The sequence below is a fragment of the Mustela nivalis genome, assembly GCF_964662115.1.
Source record: "Mustela nivalis genome assembly, chromosome: 2".
In the NCBI taxonomy this organism is placed as follows: Eukaryota; Metazoa; Chordata; class Mammalia; order Carnivora; family Mustelidae; genus Mustela; species Mustela nivalis.
The window spans coordinates 140101789-140129413 of record NC_139021.1 but is presented as its reverse complement, the minus strand read 5'-3'; the positions used below and the strand labels follow the sequence as shown (position 1 = coordinate 140129413).

Sequence of the window (27625 nt, the reverse complement as noted above, 5' to 3'; positions counted from 1 at the left end):
AAAAGGCAAAAGTATGGAATCCCTTAAAGTCGACAGAAGTTATGACTTCCCTCACACAGGCTGTGATGTCCAAGAGATAACCGCTCTCAGGTAGAGGACTGGCTGCCCAGATTTCACCTTTCTCCTGGGATGCTGCAGGTACCACCGGGGCCCTCTACAAAGCTCTCTTGGCTTCTTTGTGTGGGTTTTTGGATCTTTTGGCTTTTTCCAGCAACTCTGGAAAGTGTGGCTGAATGCCTTCCCACCAGGTGCAAATTAGAAGGACCTCAGTACCTTCCCAGAGTGCTTCACTCAAAGATTAAGTGGGTCAAGGCCACTGAGAGTTTCCCAGATTGGCCCTTTGTGATAAAGTCAGACTCCATTTTTTGGTGTCTGTCTGCTGACAGCTTGTAGATGTCAACTCTCCCTCCTCCCCACATCTGGGCAAGCTGATAAACTCAGGTGCTCCCAACAGTGCTCTCACTGTTGGCACAGTGAGAGTTCCAAGCCAGGCAAGCCTCTCCCCAAGGATGGGCGCTCCTACCTGGGTCCACCCCTGATGGAAATACAAACCCTAAGCCAGTGTCCTTTCCTTGCAACCTCAAGCCATTTTCAAGCCAGCTTGGGAAACCCAAGTGCCTCATCGTGGAAGTAATAACCATTTAATACCCTCTTGGTGTGTGGCCATAACACTCTCCCTTTGAGCTTTACTGTTATTGGAGCTGCTTTAAAATACCTGTTATCAGTGACACAGATACACTCTAGGACATGTATAAACACTCTAGGCCTGACTGGAGGGTTCACCTAAAACTGACACATGAACATGTGAGATTGATGTGTTTCCACTGTCTAATCTCAAAAAATTTGAAATTCTTATGAGTTTATTTTATCCTATCAGTAGTTCAAATGCTTACATGAGTAAGAGTTATCAAGGCCACCAGAACAGAACTTTAGCTGGAGAGTCCGTTCCTGTAAGACACCTCCTTCCACAACAAGCATCATGAAAATCATCCACCTTTTGATAACTTAAGAAGGAGATTTGGAACCAGGATGCATTTGAGTAGCAATTTCATGCTGAAGAGCCTGGGAATTTATTTCTTGGGGAGTTTTGACACAGTTGCCAGTCTGGCCAGAAGACTCTGGAGAGGGACTCTATTGAGGCATTCCTGGAATCATATTGGAAGTACCTGGCAGAGATTCCTGCTTCAAGGCATCCTTCTCAAGGGGTTTTGTGTTCTCTTGTATGAATGCGGTCTTCTTTGTGGAACTAGCTACAGATGTCAGTGGCTAAACAAAACAAAAAAGTGAAAGAGTCATTAGCAGAGACTAAAGAACACAACACTGCCATTTTCATGCCCAAGACTATTAACTAAATCGTAACAGATCAGCTCTAGCAAAGCATAAGGCAAATCAGGAACAAGATAATTCACCAATAATTTTACTGCCTGCCAGAACAAAATTCAACACCATTTAAAGGAAAACTACATAATCTGGACTCCCTACAAAGTATCATCTACAATGTTCAGCACATTAGTAATAATTCCTAGACCCGTGAACCATATTCTAGAAAAGAAGGATAAAATAGAGAACCCAGGAGTTCCTGGGTGGCTCAGTGGCTTAAGCCACTGCCTTTGGCTCAGGTCATGATCTCGGGGTCCTGGGATCGAGCCCCACATCAGGCTCTCTGCTCAGCGGGGAGCCTGCTTACCCCTCTATCTCTGCCTGCCTCTCTGCCTATTTGTGATCTCTCTCTGTCAAATAAATAAATAAAATCTTAAAAAAAAAATAGAGAACCCAAAATGACAAAGATCATGGAATTGATGGACAAGGACTTAAACCAGCCATGACAAAATATTTTCAAACATTTAAAAGAGAAAAAATGGGCACAACGAGTGAAAAGTTAAGGTAGATAAGCAGAGAAAATGGAAATTACAGAAAGGAACCAGATAGAAATCCTAAAATTGAACTGTGCAATATTCGAAATGAAAAAATTCACTGAATCCCTGAGTGGGATACTGGGCACTGCAGGAGAAGAGGTCAGTAAACCTGAAGTCGGATCAAAATAAATGATCTAAACTGAAACAGAGAAAAAAGACCGAAAAAATATATTCAGTCTCAATGAGCTGTAAGAGGATATCCCGCAGTCTAGCAGCTATGTGATTGTAGTAGTTGGTGAGGGAGGAATCTTTGGAGCCTACACTCTCCCAGCTACTTCTACCTCCATCTTTGTGCCCTGTCCAGTGGATACCGTGTCCAGTGGATCCTGCGGGGCACTGCAGAGAGGTCTGTGGAGCAATTGCCCATGTGATCAGCAAGACCCTTCTAACTATAGGCAATAAATATATGTGCTGACTCCGTAAGAATGTGTTTGTAAAACATTCATATGGCTACAGCTTTATAAACAAAGGGACTGTTTTCAAACTTAGGATCATGGCTTACTTACTCAAAACTGCCTCAACTTAATAAAGAGAAACCAACACAATGGCAACTTTTGCTAGCTTTCTTTGAGGTCTGACTCACATGTTGCCTCCTCTGAACATCTCTTCCTGAGTGCTATAATTGGATATGATCTCTACCCCACACAGTGCTGTTTCTACTCCTCTTTCTGACACATCCCCTGGACCAGTGGTATTCAATCAGGGGTACTCAAAGGCTTTCTAAGCCAAATGCAAGCAATGATGGTTTTAAGATATGAAGGGAAATTTTGCAAAGCTTTGAGTATGGACATAAAAACCCATCAGCAGGCCTGCTGAAATTTTATGCAACCCATCCTGGGCCTACGTGAGACCAGGTTTAATAACACTAGTGACTCAAAATCTGAAAATGACCAGGAGCAAGGAAAAGTTTGTAATTTGCCTTGAGCCAAAAAAAAAATAAGAACTTAGAATCTCATCTTATTTGAGGGACCTCCACTTCTTTATCTTCTACCCAGTTCTTCCCATTTTTTACTATAAGAGTAGTTCTCCCTAGCCAGGCAAGTTTGTTTTAAGATCCCTGTTGGGCATCTCTGTTTCCTTCTTTAAAAAAAAAAAAAAAAAAAAAAAAAAAAGATCAATTTCCATAATCACAATTTGCATATGAGTTCTTTCATAGAAGTGAGAACTTGCTCCTAGTCTAGGTATCCTGCTGGCTTTTATTCCCATCTTCCCTGACAACGGCCTTTGTCTCACACTTGGCAAGGGAACAGCATACCTTTTACTCATCTAAATCTTGCAAAGGAATATTGCTACAGGGTGTAAAACATCCTGGGCACAACTCATTTGGACAATTCCAAACATTAATGTGACCAAAGTTTTCTTCAATAAAGGCATCATGAAACCAGGGTGGAGTTTTGGACGTCTTTCCCTGCCTTATATATATTGATATTTCTGTTAACAGGGAAGCATGGTGTTAGGAAAGGGTGACAAGGGAGGCAAGGAGATCACAACCTCCTTGTCATGCCCTCCCCTCTTCCAACTCTCAGCACCTGTTCCAAAGAATGAAATATTCCTGAGTGAATTCACTTTGTCACTTTAGACTAGTGAAAAACAGTAGTACAAAACCACCTTTCCTTTGACCTCTTTTACCAATAAAACATCCAGACTTAAACAACAAATATGAATTAATTAGGAGGAGAGCCGAGCATATTAGGGTGAGTATACATAAGTTAAACAGTTTCATGTCTCTTCATCAAAGGTGGCTTTGGAAACTAGCAAAAGCCAGCGGATTGTATGAAACTGCGTGGGAGATTTTAATGCACAGGATATTTAATGCACAGGATATAGTGATAGTTGGAAAGATGTCAGATATTTAAGCCCCGTGAGTCGATTCCCTGTCTCTGTATGGTGCACTTTGGAGAAAGCACAAAATCAGCAAAAGGTGCTTTTCAGAAGATGGTGGCAAAAGTCCTGGGAGATAAAAGATACCCTTGTCAGGTTCATGAACACACAGCTGTTTCCGACTACAAGAAGGTAATAATTTATGACCAGTATTACAGCACTGCAGAGACGGCATCTGTGCCTTGATACATGACTAAATAGCACACAGTAACTAGAACACTTAATAGTAGATAATAAATAAAATAATATACCTAACTTATATACTGATAACTGTATCTGGTTTCTGAAATACTGAATAAGTTTTGAAAAGGGTTCAAAGAATCTTGTAAGGAAATATATTAGTTCCGAGTGACTTAAGATTTTTAAAGAAACCCGATTCTTTCAAACCAGTAACAGCTAAGGTACTTCCTGAAATCGAAAATGGAGTTGCCTTTCAACACTTCCTTTTTTCGTCGGCCAGGACTGCCGATGAGACCGGTTTACAAATAACCCCAAGAAGATGGAGACAAGCGAGCTCCGGGAACCTCGGTGCACTGGGTGCTGTGGCCTCGCTGGCCGGTGGATTTCCTGGGATCCAGCTCTGGGGTGTGCTCCTGTCCCCTGCTGGGTTCCTTCCTCCCTACCTTGTCACACTTTTCACACTTCTGATGAATCTGACATTCTTCTTGGTTCAGCATTTCTGTCATTGCGGTTTCTTTGAGGCTATTACCCTGTTCTTCCTTCAATTGGCTCTCCCGTTGGCTCTCCTGGGGTGAGGGGAGAGCGGAGTCAGGTCAGCCCCTGGGAAACCTGTACTAACAGGCTTGCCCTCACTGGGACAGACCACAGGCCCAGGGCCCTGAGGACCTCCCGAGTTTGCTCCTGTGACCAGCTTTTGCCTGCTCATAGGTCCAAACCCTCCAATCCCACAACTCCTCTTAGCTGGATTCCCACTTCAGCCCCAGACTCTCCACGCTTCAGGAATATCTAGGCCTAAGGGATCTCACAAGTCAAATAAACCAAGAAGCTCTCTGGGCGAGCTCTGGCATCTTACTTTGGATTTCAAATTGCCATGAGAAAGCTGGAAAGCCCTCCCCAAGATGACTCTGGGCACACACACACCTCTTCTTTTGCTTTAACGGTTTTCCTGTAATGATAAAGCCAGTGACCCAGGTACTCTATGGGGTCACTGGGCCGAACCTTCGCCACCTCTGCCAGTGCCTGGCTCAGGCAATTTCCGAAGCACCTCTTCAGGTAGTCAGTTTCCATCCTTGTGGGCCTGAGAAACAGCATAGCGGAGTCAGATTATTTTATAAATCAAATCTGGTCTTTAAGATAGACACACTCTAGTCAATTCAGATCCGTTTCAGGATAAATGTGAGCTACTTTCAGATGCCACCCTTCCCAAAAGAAACAAATACATACTTGCCAATTGCTCTTACATTCAAATGGACTTTTTTAAAAAAGCTCTCCCCCTGTCTTGGGTCAGAAAATAGGTCCTGGGGGTCTTGAGGCCTGAGAGGAGCTTGATAGACTGGTGGTTAAGGGTGGCTAAGGTCTTCACTTACCCACAAATCTCTACCCTTGAGTAGGGAGGATATAATTACGCAACCAGGAGGTCCCCAGGGGGGGCTCTAAGGACCCAGCAAGCTGTGCTATTGTGAGGTTGGAAGCTATACTCCTCTGTGACATGGATAAGTGATGTTTATTTATTTCAGAAGGAAAAGCCCTGGGGAGGAGGGGGAGGGAGAATGGCAGGCACCGTAGCTACCCATGGTCACAGGTTCTGCCAGGGTGTACCACACTATTTTACTCTAGAGAGGAAGCAAGAAACTAGTGGAGATTGAGCTGATGCCCCAGTATTTACTATTAATCGGATTTCAGGAGCTGGAGACAGTGTAGCCTGAGTCACACGATAGGTTAGGCGTGGCGGTGTAGAGCTGCAGTCTGAACACAGACTGGGAAGAGACAGACTGAGTTCCCCTCCTGGTACGGCCGCTTGTTAGCTGTGTGATCTTCAGCAAGTCACCCAGTCTCCCTGAGCCTTGGTTTTCTCATCTGTAGAAAAAAATAATAAAGGTATGGGCTTCATAATTGCAGGGGTGAGAAGAGATAACAAACAGAGGTAAAGCACTTAGCTTGGCACATGGTATATAAAATATACATATTTTGGATTTTTACTTATTTGAGAGAAAGAGACAGTGAGAGACAGCATGAACAGAGAGGAGGGGCGGGGAGAGGGAGAAGCAGGCTCTCCCCTGAGCAGAGAGCCCAATGCAGGGCTTGATCCCAGGAGCCTGGGATCATGACCTGAGCTGAAGACAGACTATTAACTGACTGAGCCAGCCAGGTGCTCTGGTACATGTTAAATAAATATTAGCTATTACGCTGGAAGACTGTGACATACAATGGACTAACATCGTATTTCTGGTCACCTCCATATTTCTGAAGTTTACATACTTTAAGTCCAAGAGCTAACAATAAAATGAATAATAAAGTCTCAGTTCTAGTATTAACATTTTCTGGAGGTGTTTTTCAGTTTAAGGAAGGAAAGATACATAGATACTCATAGAAAAAATATATATGTATTTCCTAGCTCTTTCCATTGCAAAAGCCTAGAGGCAAAAACACTTAAGTAGCAACGAATGAACACAGTGATTATAGGGAACTTGCTTTGGAATAGCCTTTACCACTTAAGAGCCATCAGGGCTCCTTGGAGAAATGGTGAATTCCAAGTTTGGGGCAGGAGAGGTCCAAGTAGCCTGGAACATTTCTTGCCTCACAAAGTAAAAAAAAATGCTAGAAAGTAAGCAATTAAGGACACAGGAACCAGCAGATTAGGCTGCTACTGGCCCAATCTGGGGCAATTAGACCACTGAAATAAACATGGACTCTAATGCATTATAATTAATTGGGTAAAATTTAAAAATCCACGAATCAATGTAAGAACAGATTAGTAAATGAGTGAATGGGAGAGAAGGCCAGTTCTAAGGGTAGAATGTCAACCAATAAACATGGGAAGAATAATGGAGTGTTTAAAAAATTAACATTTTTAACCATCATAGTATAACTGCATCAAGCCAGAATCCTCAGTGAGGACTAAAACTGAATGAATATTTGATTAAAAAAAAATAGGATACCCGTATAGTCTCAAGGTTTCTCCCTACAAATTATGTATTAATTCCAAAAGGAAATAGAGGAACTTTACAATGCTGGGACGTGCCCGATACAACCTTCAGCAAGCAATCTAAGGAAACATCACTAACAAAGGGACAAAGTGACATCATGTGTCTCCTGATGAGATGCACTTCTTAGGGGGATGAAATATTTCTCTGTGGATTCCTTGCCCAAAATGCAAAACTTGAATCTAATTGAGGAAATACGAACAAAGCCAAATTGAGAGACAGTCTGCAACTGGTCTGCACTGTTAAAAATGTCAAGATCGTGAAAGACAAAAAAAGAGGAGGAACCATTCCAGATCAAAGGAGCCAAAAACAGGCCTAATGAATGCACAGAACACATGATTCTGGATTGAGTCTGAAACAGAAAAAAGAATTTTATGAAGTGTCGTTGAGGAAACTGAATGTGAATTGTACATTACATAATAGAAGTGTATTAAGGTTAGGGAGCTTAGTGTCTAACTCTGTTAAGCATCTGACTCTTGATTTCAGCTCAAGTCATGATCTCAGGGTTGTGAGATCAAGGCCCACGTCAGGCTCTGTGCTGAGTGTGAAGTCAGCTTAAGATTCTCTCTCTCGGGTGCCTGGGTGACTCAGTGGGTTAAGCCTCTGCCTTCGGCTCAGGTCATGATCTCAGGGTCCTGGGATCGAGTCCCGCATCAGGCTCTCTGCTGGGCAGAGAGCCTGCTTCCTCCTCCTCTCTCTCTCTCTCTCTGCCTGCCTCTCTGCCTACTTGTGATCTCTGTCTGTCAAATAAATAAATAAAATCTTAAAAAAAAAAAAAAGACTCTCTCTCTCTTCCTCTGCCCCTCCCCCTGCTTGCCCTCATGTTCTTTCCTGCAGTTCACCCTCTGCCCCACAAAAAGTGTATCAAGGTTAAATATCCTGGTTTGACTCGCTGAAATATGAGTGAGAAAATGTAATTTTTCTTTGGAAATACACAGTGTAGTAGGGCTAAGTAATGGCTTCCCAAAGTGTCTAAGTCCTAATAACTGGAATCTATGAAATCTGTTACCTTGTCTGGCAAAAGGTACTTTGCAGGTGTGATAAAGGATTTTGATTTAGGAAGATGATACTGGGTTATCGCAGAAGGTACACTGTAATCCCAAGAGTTTTTATAATTGGAACACAGTAAAGTCAGACAAGGAACAAGGAGATGTGATGGTGGAAGTTGAAAAAGAAAAGGTGATGTCATTCAGGGCCTTGAGCCAAAGACTGTGGGTTGCCTGTGAAGCTGGAAAAGGCAAGGACATGGATTCTCCCCTAGAGCCTGCAGAAGGAACCAGCCTTGTTGACACTTTAGTTTTAGCCCTGCAAGACTCATTTTGGATTCTGGCTTCAAAAAACTGCAAGAGAGTATGTGTTTAAAGCCACTAAGTTTGGGGAGCACATGCGTGGCTCAGTTGATTAAACGTTTGCCTTCAGTTAAGGTCATGATGTCAGGGTCCGAGATTGAGTCCCCTTCCACTCCAAATGTGGTCTGTGATCTGCAGCGTTCCTCACCCGGAGGCTTGACAAAATGCAGCTTTTCAGGTCCCACCCCCATACCTACATATTCAGATTCTGCATTTTAACAAAATCCCTAGGTGATTCAGTTACAGATCTACTTTGCCTTTACCGCAGGAGAACCTTGCCAGAGGGTGGAATCCCCAACTCTGCATTCTGGAAACGCTCTCCACTTTCTAACCCTCGAATGCCTGCTTCTCTGTTGAGTTGTGGCAAACCCTTTCTGGAGAAAGCATCTTGCTCGAAATGGCACTTTTCAACAATGGTCTCAATGAAGCAGGGGACCTGACTGTTACTAAAAGTTGTTGCAAAATCAGTAGAGCCAGAATAACAGAGCTGCAGTGTGAGGCCAGGAGAGGGAGGGGAACAAAGGGATGCCATTTACAGCCCTCTCTCCGCAAACGCCCTGCACACTTACCAAGGGGGTAGGGGCTTCTTTTTCCCAGAGCTCCTCCCAGAGTCAGCTTACACTGCCCCTCCTTGTTCACCGACTTCCAACTCAGTAGGCAGGGCAAAAAGCATTGAGGTGGTCTTTGTTCACACTATATTCCCAGTGCTAGACACACAGTAGGTGCTCAGGAAATATTTTTTTGACTTAATCCAGTGAAGGCTCTGAGGCGGGTCCATCTGTCAGCGCCCACTCTGGTACTTACTGCCTCCACAACGCTTAGGGAGGCTTCTCCTGCCCAGCACTGCCCAACATAAATTAAAACAGAACGTGGGAAATGCTAGCAGAGTGCTGTACACAAAACACTTGGATCAGGGAAGATGGCAATGGCTCTGGCTTGGCGGAGGTTGGGCGGCTCCCCGGAGGTGCGGGCGCCTGAGCTAGCTCTGAAAGAAACCAAGCAGGGGTCACCAGAATCTCAAAGGTGCGAAGCCGTGCAAATACGCGGCCATCGAACTCCCGGGGACGGGGAATGTCTCCTCTGGCCGGAGGCTGGGGGATTTCCCGCCGTAGGTCGGCAGGTGGCCCCCTGCCGCCCCTCTTTTCCTCCCAGCGCCTCCCGCTCGACTCCTCTTCTCGGCCTCCCCCTCCTCCCAGCCTCTAGGCTGTAAGTCTCTGCTCGCCCACCCTGACGGTCCTTCCTGTGTGGGGCGCCCCCGCCATACCCCGCGCGCGCCGTCTGTCCACGACTCTCGCGCCCCTTCTCTCCGCCGCGCGCTAGCTCCCCTGCCCGTCGTCCCACTCCCGAGCCTCCGGCTCCCCACCGCGCGTTCTCCCCGCGCCCCATCCCGCGCTCACCGCTCCGCGCGCCCCAGCCCCTGGACAGTTCCGAGGCGCGCCCGCTCGTTGCCTAGCGACGGGACGCGACTCGCGGAGCGAGGGTACGCGCACGCGTCGGGTGCGCGCACCGAGAGCGCAGGCGCCTTTCGCCTAGACCGGGACTTGGGAGTTTGGTGGGGATCCCGCGGGCACCGTGGTTTGGGCCGTTGGGCCTTGCGAGTGGTGCGGGGCGCAGACGACGCCCCGGCTTCTTCGGGCGGAGAGAGGTTTGTGTAGCGCCTGGGGAGTGCCGCCTCCTCCTCCATCCCGTCTCCTCGGCTGGCCTCGCCACGCTGGGTGGAGGGGACCAGGAAGGCGGGAGACCCTTCCGCAGACCCAGGATAGGAAAACGAACCCAAGCGCCCCGAATCGAGAGTTGCCAGATACAACACGGGACACCGGTTCATTATAAATTTCAGATAAACAACGAATGATTTTGTATCATACTACACTGTACTAACACGTTATTCCTCATTTCTCTGAACTTCATGTTGAACTGTGCATCCCCTATTTTTATGTGCTATATCTGGCAACTCTACCCAAATCCCCTCCTTTCCCACTAGGCTGGCCGGCTTTCTCCTAGGCATGGACAAAGGACCTCTCTCTGTTCCTTGTGACAACTTCTCCAGGCTTGAGGCAGCTGTTTCCCTGGGAAAGGGCTTTCTTATCTTGACCCGAGATGTCTGTTGTGTATATGAAAAATAACATTCTTCACAGCAACCTGTCAGATGGGTATTATCGCCATTTCATGGACAGGAAACACGAGAAGCTAAGTAACGAGTTTACCTGGGTTCTGTTAATCTAGACCCATAGATCTGAGACCCACACTCGTTGGGATCTATTCTTAGGCCAGAGGTTTTTCCCTTGAGGACTTGGTCCTTTTCCCGTGTATTATTTTCCTGAACAGCAGCAGGAATCTGTTCCCTGTTTTACCTTTTCAAAAGACATTGAGATGTCACTGTAGTTATTTTGTCTGTAGAGTATGTCCCATTGCAGAAGCACAGGGAAGATACTGTGTCTCAAACTGGTTTGTAATACAATAATCCTCTTCTCTGTATGGTTAAGACATACTTAACCAGCTTGAAATGCCAGCTTGAAAAGGAATTCGGTTCATTCGTGCCAGTTCATAGAGTTTAAGTTTTTATGACTACATCTATGTACACACATACACATTCCTTCACCCACTGCTGTTAATACAAAAGGTGGCATACTGTCTATAATTTCTACACCTTGCTTTTTTCCCTCACCTTACACTATGTCCTAGAGATCACTCCCTATTTCAAAGATCTTCCTCATGTCTTTTATATGCACAGTAATCCATTGCGTTGTTGTATCTCAACAGTCCCTTAGGGATGAGTTTTTGGATGGGGTTCCAATTTGACTATTCTAAGTAACGGTGCAACGTAACTACATGCATATAAGCATCACTCCATATTTTTTCTTTTCTTTTCTTTTCTTTTCTTTTCTTTTCTTTTAAGATTTTATTGATTTGACAGAGAGAGAGACCACAAGTAGGCAGAGAGGCAGGCAGAGAGAGAGAAGGGAGGAAGCAGGCTCCCCGCGGGGCAGAGAGCCCAACTCTGGGCTCGATCCCAGGACTCTGGGATCATGACCTGAGCCGGAGGCAGAGGCTTTAACCCACTGAGCCACCCAGATGCCCCACTCCATATTTTTTCAAGTTAAGATCTGAGAAGGGAGATAGATTGTTCAAAGAGTAAAAACCTATGTAATTTTCTAGATATTATCAAATTCCTCTCTGTGGGGGGCTATACCATTTATACATGCACCACCATCAAATGGGAGAGACACTACTGGACTTTATGAACCTCAGGAGGCTGTTGTTTCTGAAATTTTATGCAGAATGTTCAGTGCATTTCTCCAGGGACAGGACTAGACCTGCTGGCATTCTACTCTTTCATATTCGGCTCATGCCTGACCTATAGTAGGTACTCAGCATGTATTTGTTGAATAATGAATAGCAACTAGATTCCATAAAGATAATTTGAGGGTGCTCAGTTTTTTCAAAGCACTTGAAGTACAGTAGTTTCTATATTTTCCTTCCTTCCTTCCTTCCTTCCTTCCTTCCTTAACATCTGGTCTAAGATTATTCCTGTCCATCTTAATAACTGGATAGACGGGAACATTACTGGGAGAGTGGAGAAACTCATTCACTTTCCTCCATGGGGAGCCAGCATGCCCACCCTGTGACTGAAACACACTCCGTGAGGAGCTGAAGGAGCTTGTCTTGGGAGTACAGATGTGTGTGTACACAGATGATTCTCAGGTTGCATGACAGGTGCTATGTGAGTTGCTTGGAGAAGGAGGATCTCCTTTGCATGGCCTGGGAAGGCTCAGGGGATGAGAGATGACCTACATCTTGCAGGTGATGAGATATATTTTCTAAGCTGGGAGATAGTGAGGAATCATTATGTGCAAAAGCCTTAGAGATGGAAGTGGGCAAGGTATGAATGGCAGAATGGCAGAATGTTAAGTGGGGTTAAAGCCCAGGATATGCTGCAGGCAGAAGAGATGTCTGGAGGTGAGCCTGAGAAGAAATTGGGGCCAAAGTGTGAGGAGCTTCATATGCTATTCTTTGATGGCTGAATTCTTTTTTAATTTTATTCTTTGGCCTTAGAGATTCATGGCCTTTTGTATTTTTTTGAGGGTCAAGCCACTGACTCTCGTGGCTTGGGAGGATCATCGGTGTCATTAAGATAATGACTCTGGAATCAAGAGTTGGGTATAATCCCATGTTCACCATGTTGACTAATATGCTCTTTGTGTCTGGGCTTCCTCTTCTGCACAGCAGGGGTAATGACACTGATTTATCACCCACATTGTGAGGATGGAGTGAGACATGCATTGCTTGTCATGTAGCCATCTCACAGTAATGATGGTATCCCTTTTTATGACTCTCTTTATTTTTTTGTTGCTGTTGCTTAGTTTCTATATCATTTATTTCTGCTTTAATCTTTATTATTTCCTTCCCTTTGCTGGTTGGCGGTTTTGTTTGCTCTTCTTTTCTGACTCTTAGCCTTGAGAGCCCATCAGGATTTTGAAAATGCATCTTCGTGGTAGCTGTTGTGACATCTGTGGACTCTCTTTGGACACTGCCAGAAGCCTTATGGAGCCAGCTTGCTTGTGTCATCCCTGATGGGAGGTGCCCATAACAGGATGTAATGCTTTGCTGGCCTCACTGGAGTCTACTTTTATTGTCCTTATTGAACATTCCCTGCATTAATGCAAAACATTTACCTTTTAGAAGTCAGGGGTGAGAAATGGAGTCAAGGTATCTTCAAAAGTGCCTTGGGACATGTCTAATTCAAGGTCTTGCAGAAGTGGCAAGAATTCGCCCAGTGGATCCAATAGAATATTTAGGATTGTGGATTTACAAATATAAGGAAAACATGACCATGGAACAACTGGTAAGTAGAGATCTTCTCTGAGAAAATTAGAAGAGTAAGATAGCTGTTTCCATTTGTCTCCTTTTTTAAAAAGTCCAATGTTATTTCTATTATAAAAATAGTATGTTTATTATGAAAAACTTGGACAGTATGAAAAAAAAAAGAAGAAAAAATACTCCATAGATTACCTCTTTGTAGATTTTTAGGTATTTTCTTTTTTCCTACGGATTGCCTATGTATTTGTAGACTTTTTCTGTACATAGTTGTGATCATACCCAACGTTTAATTTTAATTTTATGCTCTTTATTCAAAAAAACACACATTTCCCCAAATTATTACACATTTTCTAAATGGGGTAGAGTAAAATTTGCTTCCCCTTTCCCTCTTCTTGGTGATTAACACACTTTCAAGATTGTTTCTACAAATTGTTCTAGCTCAAATTAGGCACGTGACATTGTTTTTAAACACTGCTAGAGACGGAAGGAAATGGCCGACCTGGAGCATGAGAGAGAACTAGCTGTGATAGAGCGGGAGATGATGGAGAGGCTCAAAGCAGAAGAGCTCCTGTTCCAGCAGGTGAGACAAGACAAGGGCGGGAGTTTAGGGGTGACCGGAGTTAGCGGTGTCAGTCTCAGTGTGGTGCAACCCAAGTGTTGCAAAGCCCCCCCATCTCTAATGAGTTAGGAATGGCTCTCTTATATCTTCATGTTTCTGTATTTCTGTATCTGTGTCATCTTTGCTGGAGAAATAGCAGCAGTGGGGTGGGAGGAAGACCCAGGAAGTGTGCTCTTGTGGAGGCTAAGGGGAGAGACCCAAAGGGTCAACCATGCCTACTGCTGGTTGAGTGAGAGCAAGAGGGCAAAGTGCTCATTTAAGACCACTGGTGACCTTGGAGGGAGCAGTATGCATGAGGTTGGGTGCAACAGTGGAGATGGTGAGTGCGGGTAATGCTTTCAAGGAGATTTTCAGGGAAGGAGATTGGTTTTTTTGTTTTGTTTTATTTTGCTTTGTTTTGTTTTTAAGGAGCAGAGAGGAGAGGATTGTTGATGTTAAGGGATAGGGAGAGGGGCACCTGGGTGGCTCAGTGGGTTAAGCCTCTGCCTTCGGCTCAGGTCATGATCTCAGGGTCCTGGAACTGAATCCCACATTGGGCTCTCTGCTCAGTGGGGAGCCTGCTTCCCCCTCTCTCTGACCGCCTCTCTGCCTACTTCTGATCTCTGCCTGTCAAATAAATAAATAAAATCTTAAAAAAAAATAAAGGGGAGGCGGGATAGAGAGAGGATGGTCTAGGTACATGTGGATGTATAGGTTTTGTGGCACAAGGTTTAAAACAGTTTCTTTATGACTCTTTCTTCTTTATGAAGTAGGAACCATGATCATCTTCCAAGAATGAAGTAAAGTGGCGGGTGTGGGGAGAGTAGGGAGGGTTTGAAATGGTAGCTTTGGAGAATGGTAGAGTTGACCAGGAAACTTAGCATTACTTGGTAGCATTGAGTAACCTGTCAAGTTAGAGACTGGGCATTTATAATGTTGCCATTTGGTTTGGTTTTAAGATTCTGTGATTTTTCTCCACTTGAGCCTAGAGATTTGAATGATGATGTGGAAGGGGCAGACCCTTTGATTGAAGTAGGTTTAGGATAGCAGGATTGGGGAGCTGAAAATGTTGGTAAGAGAATGGTTTCAGGAATAAGTCATGGATTATAAACTAAATAGGGAAAGTTCTAGAGTGACTTTTGGACTAATTTTATTTATGGAGAGCTTCTGAACTAAATTTGTTATCCCCATCATTCTACCATTTAGTACTTAACCCCAGAGTCTCAACTCCAGTCTATACAGTTGTAAAAGGGAAAGAAGCCTGTTATTTGGGTGTGTGGATAAAAAGGAAAATATAGACATGACAAATAGCTTCTCTGTCTAACCTCTTATCCCTGACACAGAGGTAGAACATTCTAGGTATCCAAGACAGATATGGCTGTTGAAAACTTTACTGCTCCTGAATCTTCATTTTTCAGTCACTTGGTTTATTCTTATGCGGAGTTTGCAGAATGTTGAGTTGGGTGTCAGACAATCATCCAAATGGGTGAGCATCTGCCACAAAATTGCCCCCTTTGAGTGTGAATCTGTCCTTCATCTTATAGCTTCTACATCTAGTCTCTCAGAATGAGGAGAACTTCTCAGCAGCTCTCCTTCTCTAGGATAATTCTATCACAAACGTGGGGCCACTTGACTTTCCTTGGCTCATCTACTTCATCTTACTTCGATAAAATTGGGCAATAGTAGAAATCAAGCACTTCTCTCGCTGTATCCTGTATCAGTAGGAAGGGCTCCACTGTGCACTGAACCCTGAGCATTGGGTCCAGACTGGAGGATGCAACAACATTCTGCAGAAGATTTTATGACCCATGAAAGAAACAGTGTGGTGGCCAGAAATAGATGAGAGAAGGAAAAAGGAGCCTGTGGTGAGAAGGTCCACTGGAGAAGAGCTTAAGAGAGAGTGAGCCAGAGATGCTAAGGGACAGGAGCTCTCAGTCCACCATTGAGTCAAGTGAGTTGAGGCATCAGGACTTTGGTCCCCGCCCTGTTGTTCTCAGTTGGTGCCACTGACTTGAAATGCCCTGAAAGTTTAGGACACTCTCCAGTAAACCCAGAACCCTATGAACAGGGAAGGACTTTGACTGACATTTTCTACCTATGAGCTCACTGAGGAAGTAAAAGCTTTTTGGTTTGTTTGATTTTTTGGAATATATTCCTAACGGTTTTACTCCTGTGTGAAGAAAGGGACTGAGCTTTGAAGTTTTCCAGAAAATGTTGAGAAACTGGTTCTCTTGACCAGTGTGGTTGGTACTTCACAATTGCATTTTGCACTGCTGTTCTGAGATTAGTCATTTCACTTCCTCCACCAATATCTGAAAGTGGATCGAAATGCCATGTTCTTGCCCTTCAGCGACCTGGCCCATCACTTTTATCTCAATGTGGATAATTCAAGATTACCAGAAAATTCCCTTTAACAACCCTCTGTAAGTAAATAATAATGACTGTTTATTATCTCTTTATTTATAAAAATGTATTATTTTTTAATAATGCATTTGAAAGACATAATGGTACATGTAGGTATTATGGTTATATTATGTAGATACAGCGAGAGAGAATAAATTTCCACAAAAGTTATATTGACAAAATAAATTTTTTTAAAATAGTAATTAAGTACAATTTTCCATTTGGAACATAGGCTTAATGCTTAAGAGAATTAAATTATTTTCTTAGAGATAACATTTCTTTTAGTTGGAGTTCAAAGTTAGTGTTCCCTATCATCAAAATTGATTGAAAACATTTATCCGCTAATGCTGATCTTTAATGAGATTTTAGTATTTCCTCTTTGAAAATAGCTGAGAGATTGGTCCTGCCAAATGCTGATATCGGTCCGTGTGGATATAATTTTGACCATATTTATCTCTTGGAATGCATTTGTAGAATACTATTAGATTTTTATCTTGTTTTGCCTTTTGGCATGTCATTACCTCCTAGATTAATCACTTCCAGTTGAAGGTTGGTAAAAGCTTCTCAGTTACACAGTTACTTGGATTTGAAGATATGGAAATTTCATTCACACTGAAGTCAAGGCCACAAAATTCTTTGGGCCTATAGTCTGAGCTCGGGAAATACACCTGCTGCCAATTTTGTGTGGAAACTGGGGGAGAGGAGCATCTAGTTTCTTGTTTAAGATTTTGACCACATGGCCGGACTGGAAGAGATTATGCTGAGTGAAATAAGTCAAGCAGAGAGAGTCAATTATCATATGGTTTCACTTATTTGTGGAGCATAACAAATAACATGGAGGACAAGGGGAGATGGAGAGGAGAAGGGAGTTGAGGGAAATTGGAGGGGGAGGTGAACCATGAGAGACTATGGACTCTGAAAAACAACCTGAGGGTTTTGAAGGGGCGGGGGATGGGAGGTTGGGGGAACCAGGTGGTGGGTATTAGGGAGGGCATGGATTGCATGGAGCACTGGGTGTGGTGCAAAAACAATGGTTACTGTTACGCTGAAAAGAAATAAAAAATTAAAAAAAAAAAATTTTGACCACAGGGCAAGTGTATAAAGCAGCTTGACATTGCAATTCAAACATTAGTTGTTGAAATGGCTTCTCCGAAGTATTACGTTTTCCATATAAGAGCTGTTTTGCCTTGTAAGTTTAGTTTGAGTTGATCTAAAAACATTATTAAGCCTGCAGTAAAGCTTACATGCAAAGCCATTTCAGGTTTGATAATAGAGATTGAGAATGAGTCTTCTCATTCCAAAAAATTTCAGTCTTGGTCCCGAGCCCCACAATGCACAGTAACCCGTCACCCTGTGCAGCCATATGCAACTGCTGTGTGCTGGGGCGAGCCGAGATATATTCATTTTCTCTCTCTGACAAAAATCTGCAAAACTGATGACGGTTGCATTCATAAGAGAGAATGAAAGACGCTGTTGGCACTGCTGGCTCAGTAGCACATGAGAGATTCAAGCATTTTCCGCAGAGTGTCTGCTGTTGAATAACACAATGAATACTCTTGGGCTTTCAACACTGCATTTTCACAAGCTCTGTAAGTTTGTCCAACAAAGCCTCTTTCTGTTCCACATACATTTTTATCACCACTGGTTGTGACACATCTTAGCAGATTTCACTGCTGGTTGTACTGAATTCATGTTGAAAGACCCGCGGATCCCCTTACCCAAGAGTCCAACACTGCCACTGGATGCAATCAGCAAGAGGTTCTTTATTGTTACGCAGGCGCCTGCGGGTGGTCAGCGCGCGCCTGCGGGTGGTCAGCAGCTCCTGCTAGCTGAGCACACCTGGCTGGGGTGGTGCCGGGTTTTTATAGACAGGTACAAACAAGTTTTGGGTGGGGCGCAACTGATTGGTTGACAGTTAGAACTTTTGAAAAAGGCATACGTGGAGTTTGCTGATTGGCTTTGGGGACCCGCGCGCGCGAAGAGAGAGGCAGGGAGGGGGAACAAGAAGCGGGAAGGTAGGAATGCCATCATGGCGTCTTCTATTATTTCTATAAGCCAAGCAGTTACAGAAGGGCAAAAGAGCAATTAATAAGCAATTAATAACCTAATTTACGCCTAAAAGCCAGCGGTTCACAGAAAAGCAAACAAGCGGTTAGTTATCCTATCTATCTTCTAGGGGAGGGGACTTTCCAGGGCAGGGGTCTTTCAATGTTTCTCAACTTCTTTGGAAATATTTCTTGGGGCATCTGGGTGGTTCCGCCGGTTAAGTATCTGACTCTCTACTTCAGCTCAGGTCATAATCTCAGGGTTGTGGGATCAAGCCTCGGGCTGGACTCCCCGTTGAGGGTGGAGCCAGCTTAAGATTCTCTCTCCCTCTCTCCCCAACCACCATGTGCTCACGCACTCCACTCCCTCCCTAGAAAGAAAGAAAGAACAAGCCCTCCCTAGAAAGAAAGAAAGAACAAGGGGGTGGGGGGAAGAAAGGCAGGCAGGAAGGAAGGAAGGGAAAGAAAAAAAAAAGAAAGAAAACTAAGAAAATACCTCTTGACTATTCATAGAGGCTGATCTTTCAGTCCCTTCAAATTCAGCATTGATAGTAGTAAATGACAATAGCTGAGCAGCGTTGGGAACATTTGTCTGCGTACCAAGAGCCAAGGAAAATTGCTCAAAATAATTTGCCTCGTTTTTATGCGACTGTTGATGCTCCCGGTGTTGTTCCTGGTGTCACAACTCTTTGAGCAACTGTTTTCTCCAAAAAGCTAATAATCTTAATTTAAGTTTATTATTATTTTTCTGAACACTGAAATCAAACACGTTTTAATTAAATCGTCATTGGGAAATGAACTTCTTTGCTTGGCTAACAAATGAACCACTTGGAAACTTGCTTTCATTGCAACCTCATTTTTATTTTTAATTTTCATGAAGAAATTTTACTGTGATGAAATAATCCTGTTTAAAATAGTCTACTATTTCTGACCTTTGTTTTCATGTGAGTTGAGAATACTGTGATGGTAAGTGTTCAGTCTGGTAACATTGCTATTGCATTCTTTTAGTAAAGTATCCTTCATAATAAACACCATACTTTGCTATTTAATTTGGTAATAAAATACTGTCCACTGTATCTTAAAAGGGCAATATTCAAAGTCCACTTCTTTTCTTGTTATGATGTGATGGGTACACAACAATTTAAAAAATGTCATGGTGTAGGGATACCGTGGCACTCCAAGAACTGTTGAGATAAAACGGAGTCACTGATTTGTAGCATTTTGAGCACCAGTGCAAAGTGATGAGAGTATTACCTATGGTCCCTGTTGCCACCACTCAACTGTGCTATTGTGCAAAAATAGTCACAGACAATAAGTAAGCAAACAAACATGATGGTGTTTCAATAAAACTTTATTTATAGGCACCAAGATTTGAATTTTTTTGTAATTCCCATGTATCAGGAAATATTAATATTATTTCAGTATTTTTCAACCATTTAAAAATGTAAAACCTTTCCTAGCTCAGGGGCTGTACAAATACAGGACTGAGTCAGATCTGGCCCACAGAATTTAGTTTGCTGACCCTTATTCTAGTGTGACATGTATGTTGAGTTGGGACCAATACATTTTTGATTATCTATAGTTTTGGATAATATACTTAAGATTTTCTCATCCACTCTTCTGCAACTAAGGTTCGGGTCTTTGAATACCCATCTATGCTTGAAAGGATTTTATCTAAAAAAAGTACTGCAATCTCATTTGTTGCTTCAAGAAGAACAGAAAAAATAACTTGATTTTGCACAAATTGTGCTTTTCTACAAATTAGCAATTAAGGAAGTTTCCTCTTTTATGTTAGACTTCAGGAAATATTTGTAAAAGCTTAAGTATTAGGTGGCTGTGATCATTTATTCTTGTAAGCGTCTGAAATTTAGGTGGGTATAAACTTAATTATCCTGGGACTTTTCAGAGTGATTAGAGTTAATTCCTTGCAATTGATCTGAAGCTAATATGACTTATTTATTTCTGAATATTCAGCAACAGCTGGCATTCCAGCTGGAGTTGGAAATGCAAGAAAAAGAGAGACAAAGAATAGAAGAGCTACGGAGAGCTCAAGAAGAACTAGAGAAGGTAATTTGAAGTTTTATTTTTTAAAAAGTCTGTTTTATTAAAAAGTCTGTTTTATTTAAAACCTCATAGAATCCTCAAACTGTTTCTTGCAACTGTCATATGTGGGATTCGGAGACGTACCACACCTTAGCTGTGTGACTGAAACAAGTCTTATAACCTTTTCAATCTCAGTTTGCCTTTTTGAAAAATAGGGGTAACAGTCTAATTTTACTAGCAGTATCTCACTGGTTTGTTGTAAGGATCAGCTACCGATTGTTTGTGGGAAACTGCTTTGTGAGCCACCGAGTTCTCTCATGGTGATGGAAGCAACCTTCTAGCCCAGGCACAGTTGTTCCTGACTGTGGTAGCTGATGTTCAAGGTTAAGTTCTTTGCAATAGTGAGGGCATTTGACTTAACTGAGCCACCCAGGCGCCCCCAGCCAGTCTCTCTCATGCAAATGTGACTCCTCTATTTATTCTATAATTAAAGTTAAAAACAGAAATAGGTCTTGTAGAATATGTGTACCCCTGGCTTAGATGAGAGCATAATTATTTAAAGCACTTTTTTAAAAGTGGGAAGGCTGAATTGAATTAAAAAAGTGATATTCTTAAAAAGATAAATTCAAAGACCTATACATAGTTAAAAAAAAAACACATCGTTAACAAAAACACAGATGCTGAGCTTATCTTAGTCTGAGTGCCGTAGGGTGCAAAGATTCACACCATGCACACGTGCCCATACATACATGGAGATATAGATCCCCTTTGTCTTCAGTGAAGACTCAGTGATGTAAAATGACAGAAGAAAAGTCTCTGTTTTATCACTTGTCTCATCGGCTAATAATTTGACCTCAGGTTTAACCTTTCAGGTCATTTCATTTTTTAAAAAGAGTCGTGTTTAATTATAAATAAAACATGGTTTTCTATTAGTAGCCAATGTTAAATGAGACTGCAGGCTACAGTTTTGTACTAAATGTATTCAGATCACCCCTTTATTACTCATGACCTATTTGCTATTAAATTGATCATAGCATTATTTAAAAATAAAATTTCTTGGGGCACCTGGGTGGCTCAGTGGGTTGAGCCTCTGCCTTTGGCTCAGGTCATGATCCCGGGGTCCTGGGATCAAGGCCTGTGTCAGGCTTTCTGCTTGGTGGGGAGCCTGGTTCCCCCTCTCTCTCTGCCTGCCTCTCTATCTACTTGTGATCTCTCTCTCTATGTCAAATAAATAAAATTTTTAAAAATCTTTTAAAAAATTTCTTGAAAATTAAATATGGAATCAAAATGGAAAGTATGTTCAAATATTTTTCTTCATTTTTATATATTATAGAAGATGAGAATGAATACAGAAAATATAGCTAAGAGTGAAGATAGTTCACATTCAGAGGTGAGAAGGAAAAGGTATTCTGTGTTAAGTGAAATGAATGAGTGTCCTGGAAAGCAAAACTTAACATTGATGCATGAGTAACTAAACCTTTTAATAAGGAAAGTGCAAAAATTGATAGTCTAAGTTTGTGTTCTAGTAATAATTCACAAGTATGATAAGCTTTAAAGCAAAACCTCAAAGTGGATAAAAATGGGACATTCAGTTTCTGTTTGTATTTTTAAAAACAAAAATGTCATGAGATATTTATTGACCATATGTTTAGTTACAATGATATATCTTAAATTTCTGAATGTGCTTTTTAATTAAGTTTTAGCATTTATTTCTAGAATTCTCTCTCTAGTAACAGGTATTGGTTCATTCCATTAACATTAAAGTTTGATGTTATAATTCAGACATTATTGAAATCAAAAGAAAATGAGTGTCTTAATTTTGAACTCATTTAAACTTAAAAAGAATTTTAATGATTGTAGGATGTCACATCAGACGCAAGCAAAACACTAGCTGAAATTAGCGATCGATATGGGGCACCTAACCTGAGCAGAGTGGAAGAACTTGATGAGCCAATGCTATCTGATGTAAGCATCTTTAACAAAGTGTGTTGTGAAAAACAGGTTTTTGTTTTATTTTGTTTTTGTATTTTGACTTTGGGAAAGCCTAGTGCATAAGAGACCAGAGTTTGTTGGCAAATGGGCCCTTAGTGTCAGAGAAAGACAATCAGTTCCCTGGGTGTTGACCATCTGTTCTTGCTGGGCTTTCTGCTCTTTTGTGAATGTGTGCTGCTGGCCACAAGGGTCAGGGTGGGCACAGGTCTGGGTCCTTGCAAATGTGTCAGCACTGATGGGAAAGTAGCTAGAACCTAGTGTTGAGGTCATAGTGTGCCCTTTTGCAGAGGGCAGTGTATATATTTTGGACTCAGGCTTTGAAAATCTCAGAATCTGTTCAAAATAAATACTTAAAATCCTTTGGTGAAATACATAATCTTTAAGTTAAATTTGGAGGGCCAGCTAGTTGATTCTCAGTGGCAAACACTAGAACCAGATATAAATGCTAATGAAAAATGCGTGCTTTTCTACTATATGCTTGCGTAATAAACATACAGTGATTTCTACGTACCAGGCACTGTGCCTGATGCTGTTGGGCATAAAACACATAGTTATTGACCTAGTCTGGGGGGAAACAGACAATTGTACAAGCAGTTAATAGTCTTTGCTTGAATGATCAAGTGATTTATTGGCCAGAGCATAGGTTTTGAGAGTGAACAGGTGAGCTGTTAATAACTAAGCCAGATCCGCTGGCGTAGACCAGGACTGTCGGGGCAGAGGGTATATTTAGTGACCTAACCATGTACGCTGACAAAATGGGGACAGCCAGCCCAGCGGAGGAGCTCTATCCGGGAAGGTTTCCTGAAGGAAGTTGATGACTGGTTGCTGAGAGTGGGAGGAGGAGTGTCTGAGAGCATAGCCAGTATGAAACACCCCAGGGGGAGTGAGGTGTGAGGCAGGGAGGGAGAAGGGACCAGGCAGGAGAGGGAGGAAGAACAGGCCATGAAAGACTTGGTAATTTGTGCCCAGACCAGTATGTAGATTTGATCCTAAAGGCTGTAGAGGCTGATGCAATCACCAAGCAGCATTTTAGAAAGGCCAGATGTGGCAGCACAGAGGGAAGGATGGAGAGAGAGACGTGAGGACACCAGTTAGGAGGCTAGGGCAATAACGCAGACTGGGATGTCACTGGAGGCCTATTAGAAAGCAGTTGGTCCTAATGAGTCAGTAGAGACACTTTCATTAAATGTCTGTGTTTTGGTATCATGCAGGCAGGCAGCGAATACCAATGAACAGAACAGATGGGGTTCCTGCCCTCTGGGGGCTGTGGGCCGGGGGCAGGTGCTCCGAGAGGAGGGACCTGGCTTGGATGAGTCTTCCTAAGGAATGATGCTTGAAGAGGTAGCCTGAGCTGAGTGCAGCAGATGGAGACAGCAGGATGCTTTCAAGGAGCTGGCGTAGCCCAGCTCAAAGGCTGGGTTGCACGGAGCTGCGAGGTGTGACTCAAAGCTGGAGAGGTGGCTAAAGGTCACATGACACTGTGCTCTGTAGGACGAGTGCAACAAGAGTCGCTGAAAGGCTCTCTGTAGGGTGGAGAGCGGTGGAGAGGGGATTTTAGAGAAGGGAGAGACTATTTGAGTGGGCAAGTGTGGAAAAGGGAGACCACTTAGGAGGTTTCATGACTCTCCAGATGCAGGATGACCAGAGCTTGGACCAGGGTGTAGACAGCAGAGATGGGGAGAACAGGATGGATTCGATGTTGGCTGGGAGGAGGAGGGACAGAAGGAAGTCAAGGGGATGCCCAGATTTCTGCCATGGGCAACTGGACTAAGAGCTTAACTATTTGTTGAGTTGAGGAATTTAAGGAGAGGAGGTAGGTTTCATGAAAATGATGGCTTCAGTTGTAGATGTGTTGAATGTCAGGTGACCCTGAGATAGGCAGATGTAATTGGCTAAAGGCCAGTTGATGTGGGATAGCTGTCCAGAGGACGGGAGAGAGCAGCAGGTGGGAGATAGGAGCGCAGCAGCTATAGGCTACGAGCTATGGGCTGTGTGGGGCTAGGAGATGCAGGGAGTTAGGTACCTAGGAGAGCGTGCAGACTGCAGAATGGGGCTCAGGCGAATGCATTAGAAATTCCATCATTTAAAGGGTGGATTCAGGAAGAATAACAATAAGAAAGGGGAGCAAGAGAAATAGAAGAAAGGATGGGTTAACAAATGCTTGAGAACATTTGCTTGGATCTTACTTGAAATAATTTGAAACTATCAAAAAAGCTTCATTTACACAGTCACAGCTCTAACTGTATTAAAGCATATTTATGTTTTGTTTTACTTTTAGGTTGCATTAAACATTGATCAAGATTTGTAGGACCAACCAACCTAAGAGCAATAAATCTTTCTGCTTGTTTCAAGTTTCAAAACATGAGGTTCCCTACTGTATTTTTTCTCCTCTAAAGACAGCTTTATAGATGGGCTTCAAGGGTAGTGTTAAAAGGCTGTTCTGGATTCCCCAATACAATTTGTGATTCCTAGGATTCCTCTGAGAGCGGGAGAGAGAGTTTGCCCAAGCTACTGAAAGGGACAAATGAGAGATGAGCTGAAAAGAGCATGTGTGTCTGCATGAGAACAAGATTGTTGAGGTGCAAGTTCTGGTCTGGGAGGAGAGAGAGGGCCTGCCACCAGTGCAGGGCTGGGGAGTGTTCAACTTGCTTTATATCCCACCTTCCCCCACTAAGTGGACTGCAAAGACTTCCCCAGTTTGCTAGGCAATGATACTTTGTAAGACCATTAGTCCATGCTTAGTAATGGGCTGGATAGGGAAAGATGCGAAGTGCTGGGGTAGAGAGAAGCAGCCTCTCTTCTGGAGCAGCCAGTGGGCCAAAGTGTTGGTGCTGCTATTTGGGGGAAGCTCTCGCTGGACAAAGGCCATGCAGCGGCCTTCCTTGAGTGGGCCCTGGAGTCTCTCCTGATTCCTCAGAAGTTTTAGGCCCAGCCTTAAACTTTAGGAGAACTTTGCTTCCTTTGTAGAATTCTTCCAAATCTAAATCTCTGTTATGAGTCCTTTCTGTTCTTTAAGGAGTAGTGTAGACATGGAAACATAAATGCCAGGAAGTGGCTTCTTAAAAATGAATAAATAAATAAGTAAACAAATAAATAAGTAAATAAAAGTAAGTCTGCTTTTGGTCATCGCATACCTTCCCTGAGGCAATGAGAATAGAGAAGCCTAGTTGCTTCAACAGGAAAAGACAAAAAGGGAGAGGAGAGGGATATTGTATTGGTTTCATTAAAAAGAAATGTTATCTTGCCATGTCATTTCTGTACATTTTTAAGAAAGAAGTCCCAGGTGCCCGGGAGAGGCAGTTTCCTGGTCAGTCAGGCCACGAGGCACTGTACCCTCCCAGCATGGATGACCCACATCAGTCCATCCAGACAGGTGTGCCTAAGGGGGCAAGACAGCGCAGTGTCCCCAGGCCCTCATAGAGGGCAGGGGGTGGAAGAGCAGGCTAAGAGGGCCCTTGGGCTCAGCATAGCCCAGGCCAGTCTCATACAGGAGCTTAACAGAAAGGATCTGTGAGTGTTGGCTAGTCACAGGTGGAATTTCTGTGATTCTGGGGTAGGGAGTAGTCTGGTTGGAAGCGCTCCCAAGCCAGATCTGGGCACAAGAGAGTGGAGGTAGAATGAGGTGAAAAGGAGATGAAACTTTTCTTCTTGACTTTTTTCTATGCCTGGTAATTTTTGGTTAGATGTGAGTTCCGTCTTCTTGTCTGTAGGATGTTTCTATTCCTATGAATATTTTTGGATGTCATTAAGGTACTCAGAAATAGTTTGACCCTTTCTGGTTTTGCTTAAGAAGCTTTATTGAGTGGCACCAGAAGAGAATGGAGTCTAGGGCCAGTTTTGCCTCAGCAAGGCAACACTCTCTGGGTGTACTACCCAATGTTGAGTGAACTATGAGAATTTTCACTTCAGCTGTGGAAAGATGAGGTAAGATTGACAGCAAGAGAAATTATTCCCAGCTCTCTTCAAGTCATGGGTATGTCCTCAAATTGTTTTAGAGGTTCTTTCTTTAGCTTATCATTTCCTCATACCCATGTGTTTGTTACTCAGCTGAAGACTTGGGGGGACCCTCCGGAGGTATCCCTGGACTCCCAGACCCTCCTTATCCAAGGAGATCTCCGGGCTTCGTGTATGTTCTCCTTCCCTGCGATATAACTTGTCAACAACACTCAAGGCAGTGTCCCAGCGCAGTAGTAGGGAGCACTCTGTTTCCCGTTTCTCAGAGCTCACTGTCCTTTTCAGCACTATGTTCACTGTCCTAAGAGCTGTAGTTTTGTCTGTTTTGTGTGGGTTTTTCATTGTTTCACATATGAGGTAAGTCCTGTTGGTCCACCTTTGTCTGAAACCAAAGTTCAAATGCCACAGAGTTTTTCTCATAAAAATAACTGTTCCTCTTGGCTTTCTCTACTTTCCTAATTTGGTGAAATGTAACATGATTACTTTCTGAGAAGAATTTGAAGGGTTTTGGAGGTACCTAATGACTTCTGTCTCTTACCCTGTTTGGGAACCAGGCAGAATGGGCCCAATGGGAATCAAAGAATCAGCTTTACGAATGCTAAAACTACATCAGAGAATGCACTTCGGACACCAGGCCGAAGCTCAGTACCCCTGTTCCTTCCGGCTAGTTTGAAGAAAAGCAGCTGGAGAGCTATTGTTCTTTCTGTCAGCTGGGGAGCCTGTCATTCCGCTTCTCATATGGGGGACAGGAACATGGCTGGGCTGTAGCCAGTTCTGATCTCTGAGGCTTTCAGGAGCTAGAGCTCAGAGGCGAGGTTTACCCCTGACCCATTCTTCCTTCTCTTAGGATAAGGAAGAAAAGGTACAGCAATCACTTGGCTTCCTCTTCTGCCACACACTTCTCTCCTGAGAAATGACACTGTATCAATATTATTTTGGCTGAAATAACGTGACTGAAACTCCTGACTGGAAACAGGCTGATAATAATGATCCATTGTCTCCCATTCAAAGTCTAGAGGATGGGCAGGCCACAAAGTGATGGATCGGGGCTCCAGCTCCCTCTCTCTTGGCTCTGCCTTTCTGCTGTCTGTTGGTTTTCATCCCCAGGCTGTTCCTAGTGTGGCTGCAGTAGATAATTCCAGACGCTGTATTTAGACATGATGGCATCTTGTGGAAGAAGAGAGGAGAGTCTTCCTACTGTTTTTGTTTCTATTCCTAGAAACTCCCTGGCAGCCTTGCCTTCCTGTCTCTCTGATTATGATTGCATTCTACACTTATCCCCAGTCTCATTTACAATGAAGATAAGGAGTCGTCTCTTGAAGTACTTACACTGTCATCATCTTACTGATTCATTGGGTTAGAGATTCATTTATTTTTCAATCTATGTCAAAGGGTCACATGCAGTTACTAGGGCGGGGCTAGGGAGGCTTCTAGGGTATGAAATCTAAGTGTTGACTCTGCA

The 27625-nt window shown here is 43.3% G+C and overlaps 2 protein-coding genes across 4 annotated transcripts; one reads left to right on the top strand and one right to left on the bottom strand.

Moving 5' to 3' along the window:
• Positions 1–1046: 1046 nt before the first annotated feature.
• On the bottom strand, positions 1047–9796 carry DYDC2 (DPY30 domain containing 2). Its single transcript, XM_082720139.1, has 5 exons — positions 9708–9796; positions 5644–5834; positions 4899–5055; positions 4421–4543; positions 1047–1266 (listed from the first exon to the last, which is right to left on the bottom strand). The coding sequence occupies exons 3-5, from the start codon at positions 5043–5045 to the stop codon at positions 1132–1134; spliced, it is 405 nt and encodes a 134-aa protein (XP_082576265.1). The 5' UTR covers positions 5046–5055; positions 5644–5834; positions 9708–9796; the 3' UTR covers positions 1047–1131.
• DYDC1 (DPY30 domain containing 1) lies at positions 9795–24569 on the top strand. Of its 3 annotated transcripts, none has more exons than XM_082720136.1 (7): positions 9795–9955; positions 12991–13153; positions 13607–13708; positions 20149–20241; positions 21551–21607; positions 22078–22182; positions 24488–24569. In XM_082720136.1, the coding sequence occupies exons 2-7, from the start codon at positions 13007–13009 to the stop codon at positions 24515–24517; spliced, it is 534 nt and encodes a 177-aa protein (XP_082576262.1). In that variant the 5' UTR covers positions 9795–9955; positions 12991–13006; the 3' UTR covers positions 24518–24569. The 3 variants fall into 3 exon arrangements, with proteins under 3 accessions (XP_082576262.1, XP_082576264.1, XP_082576263.1); XM_082720137.1 differs by having other exon boundaries at positions 9847–9955; positions 12994–13153; XM_082720138.1 differs by lacking the exon at positions 21551–21607.
• Positions 24570–27625: the final 3056 nt, after the last annotated feature.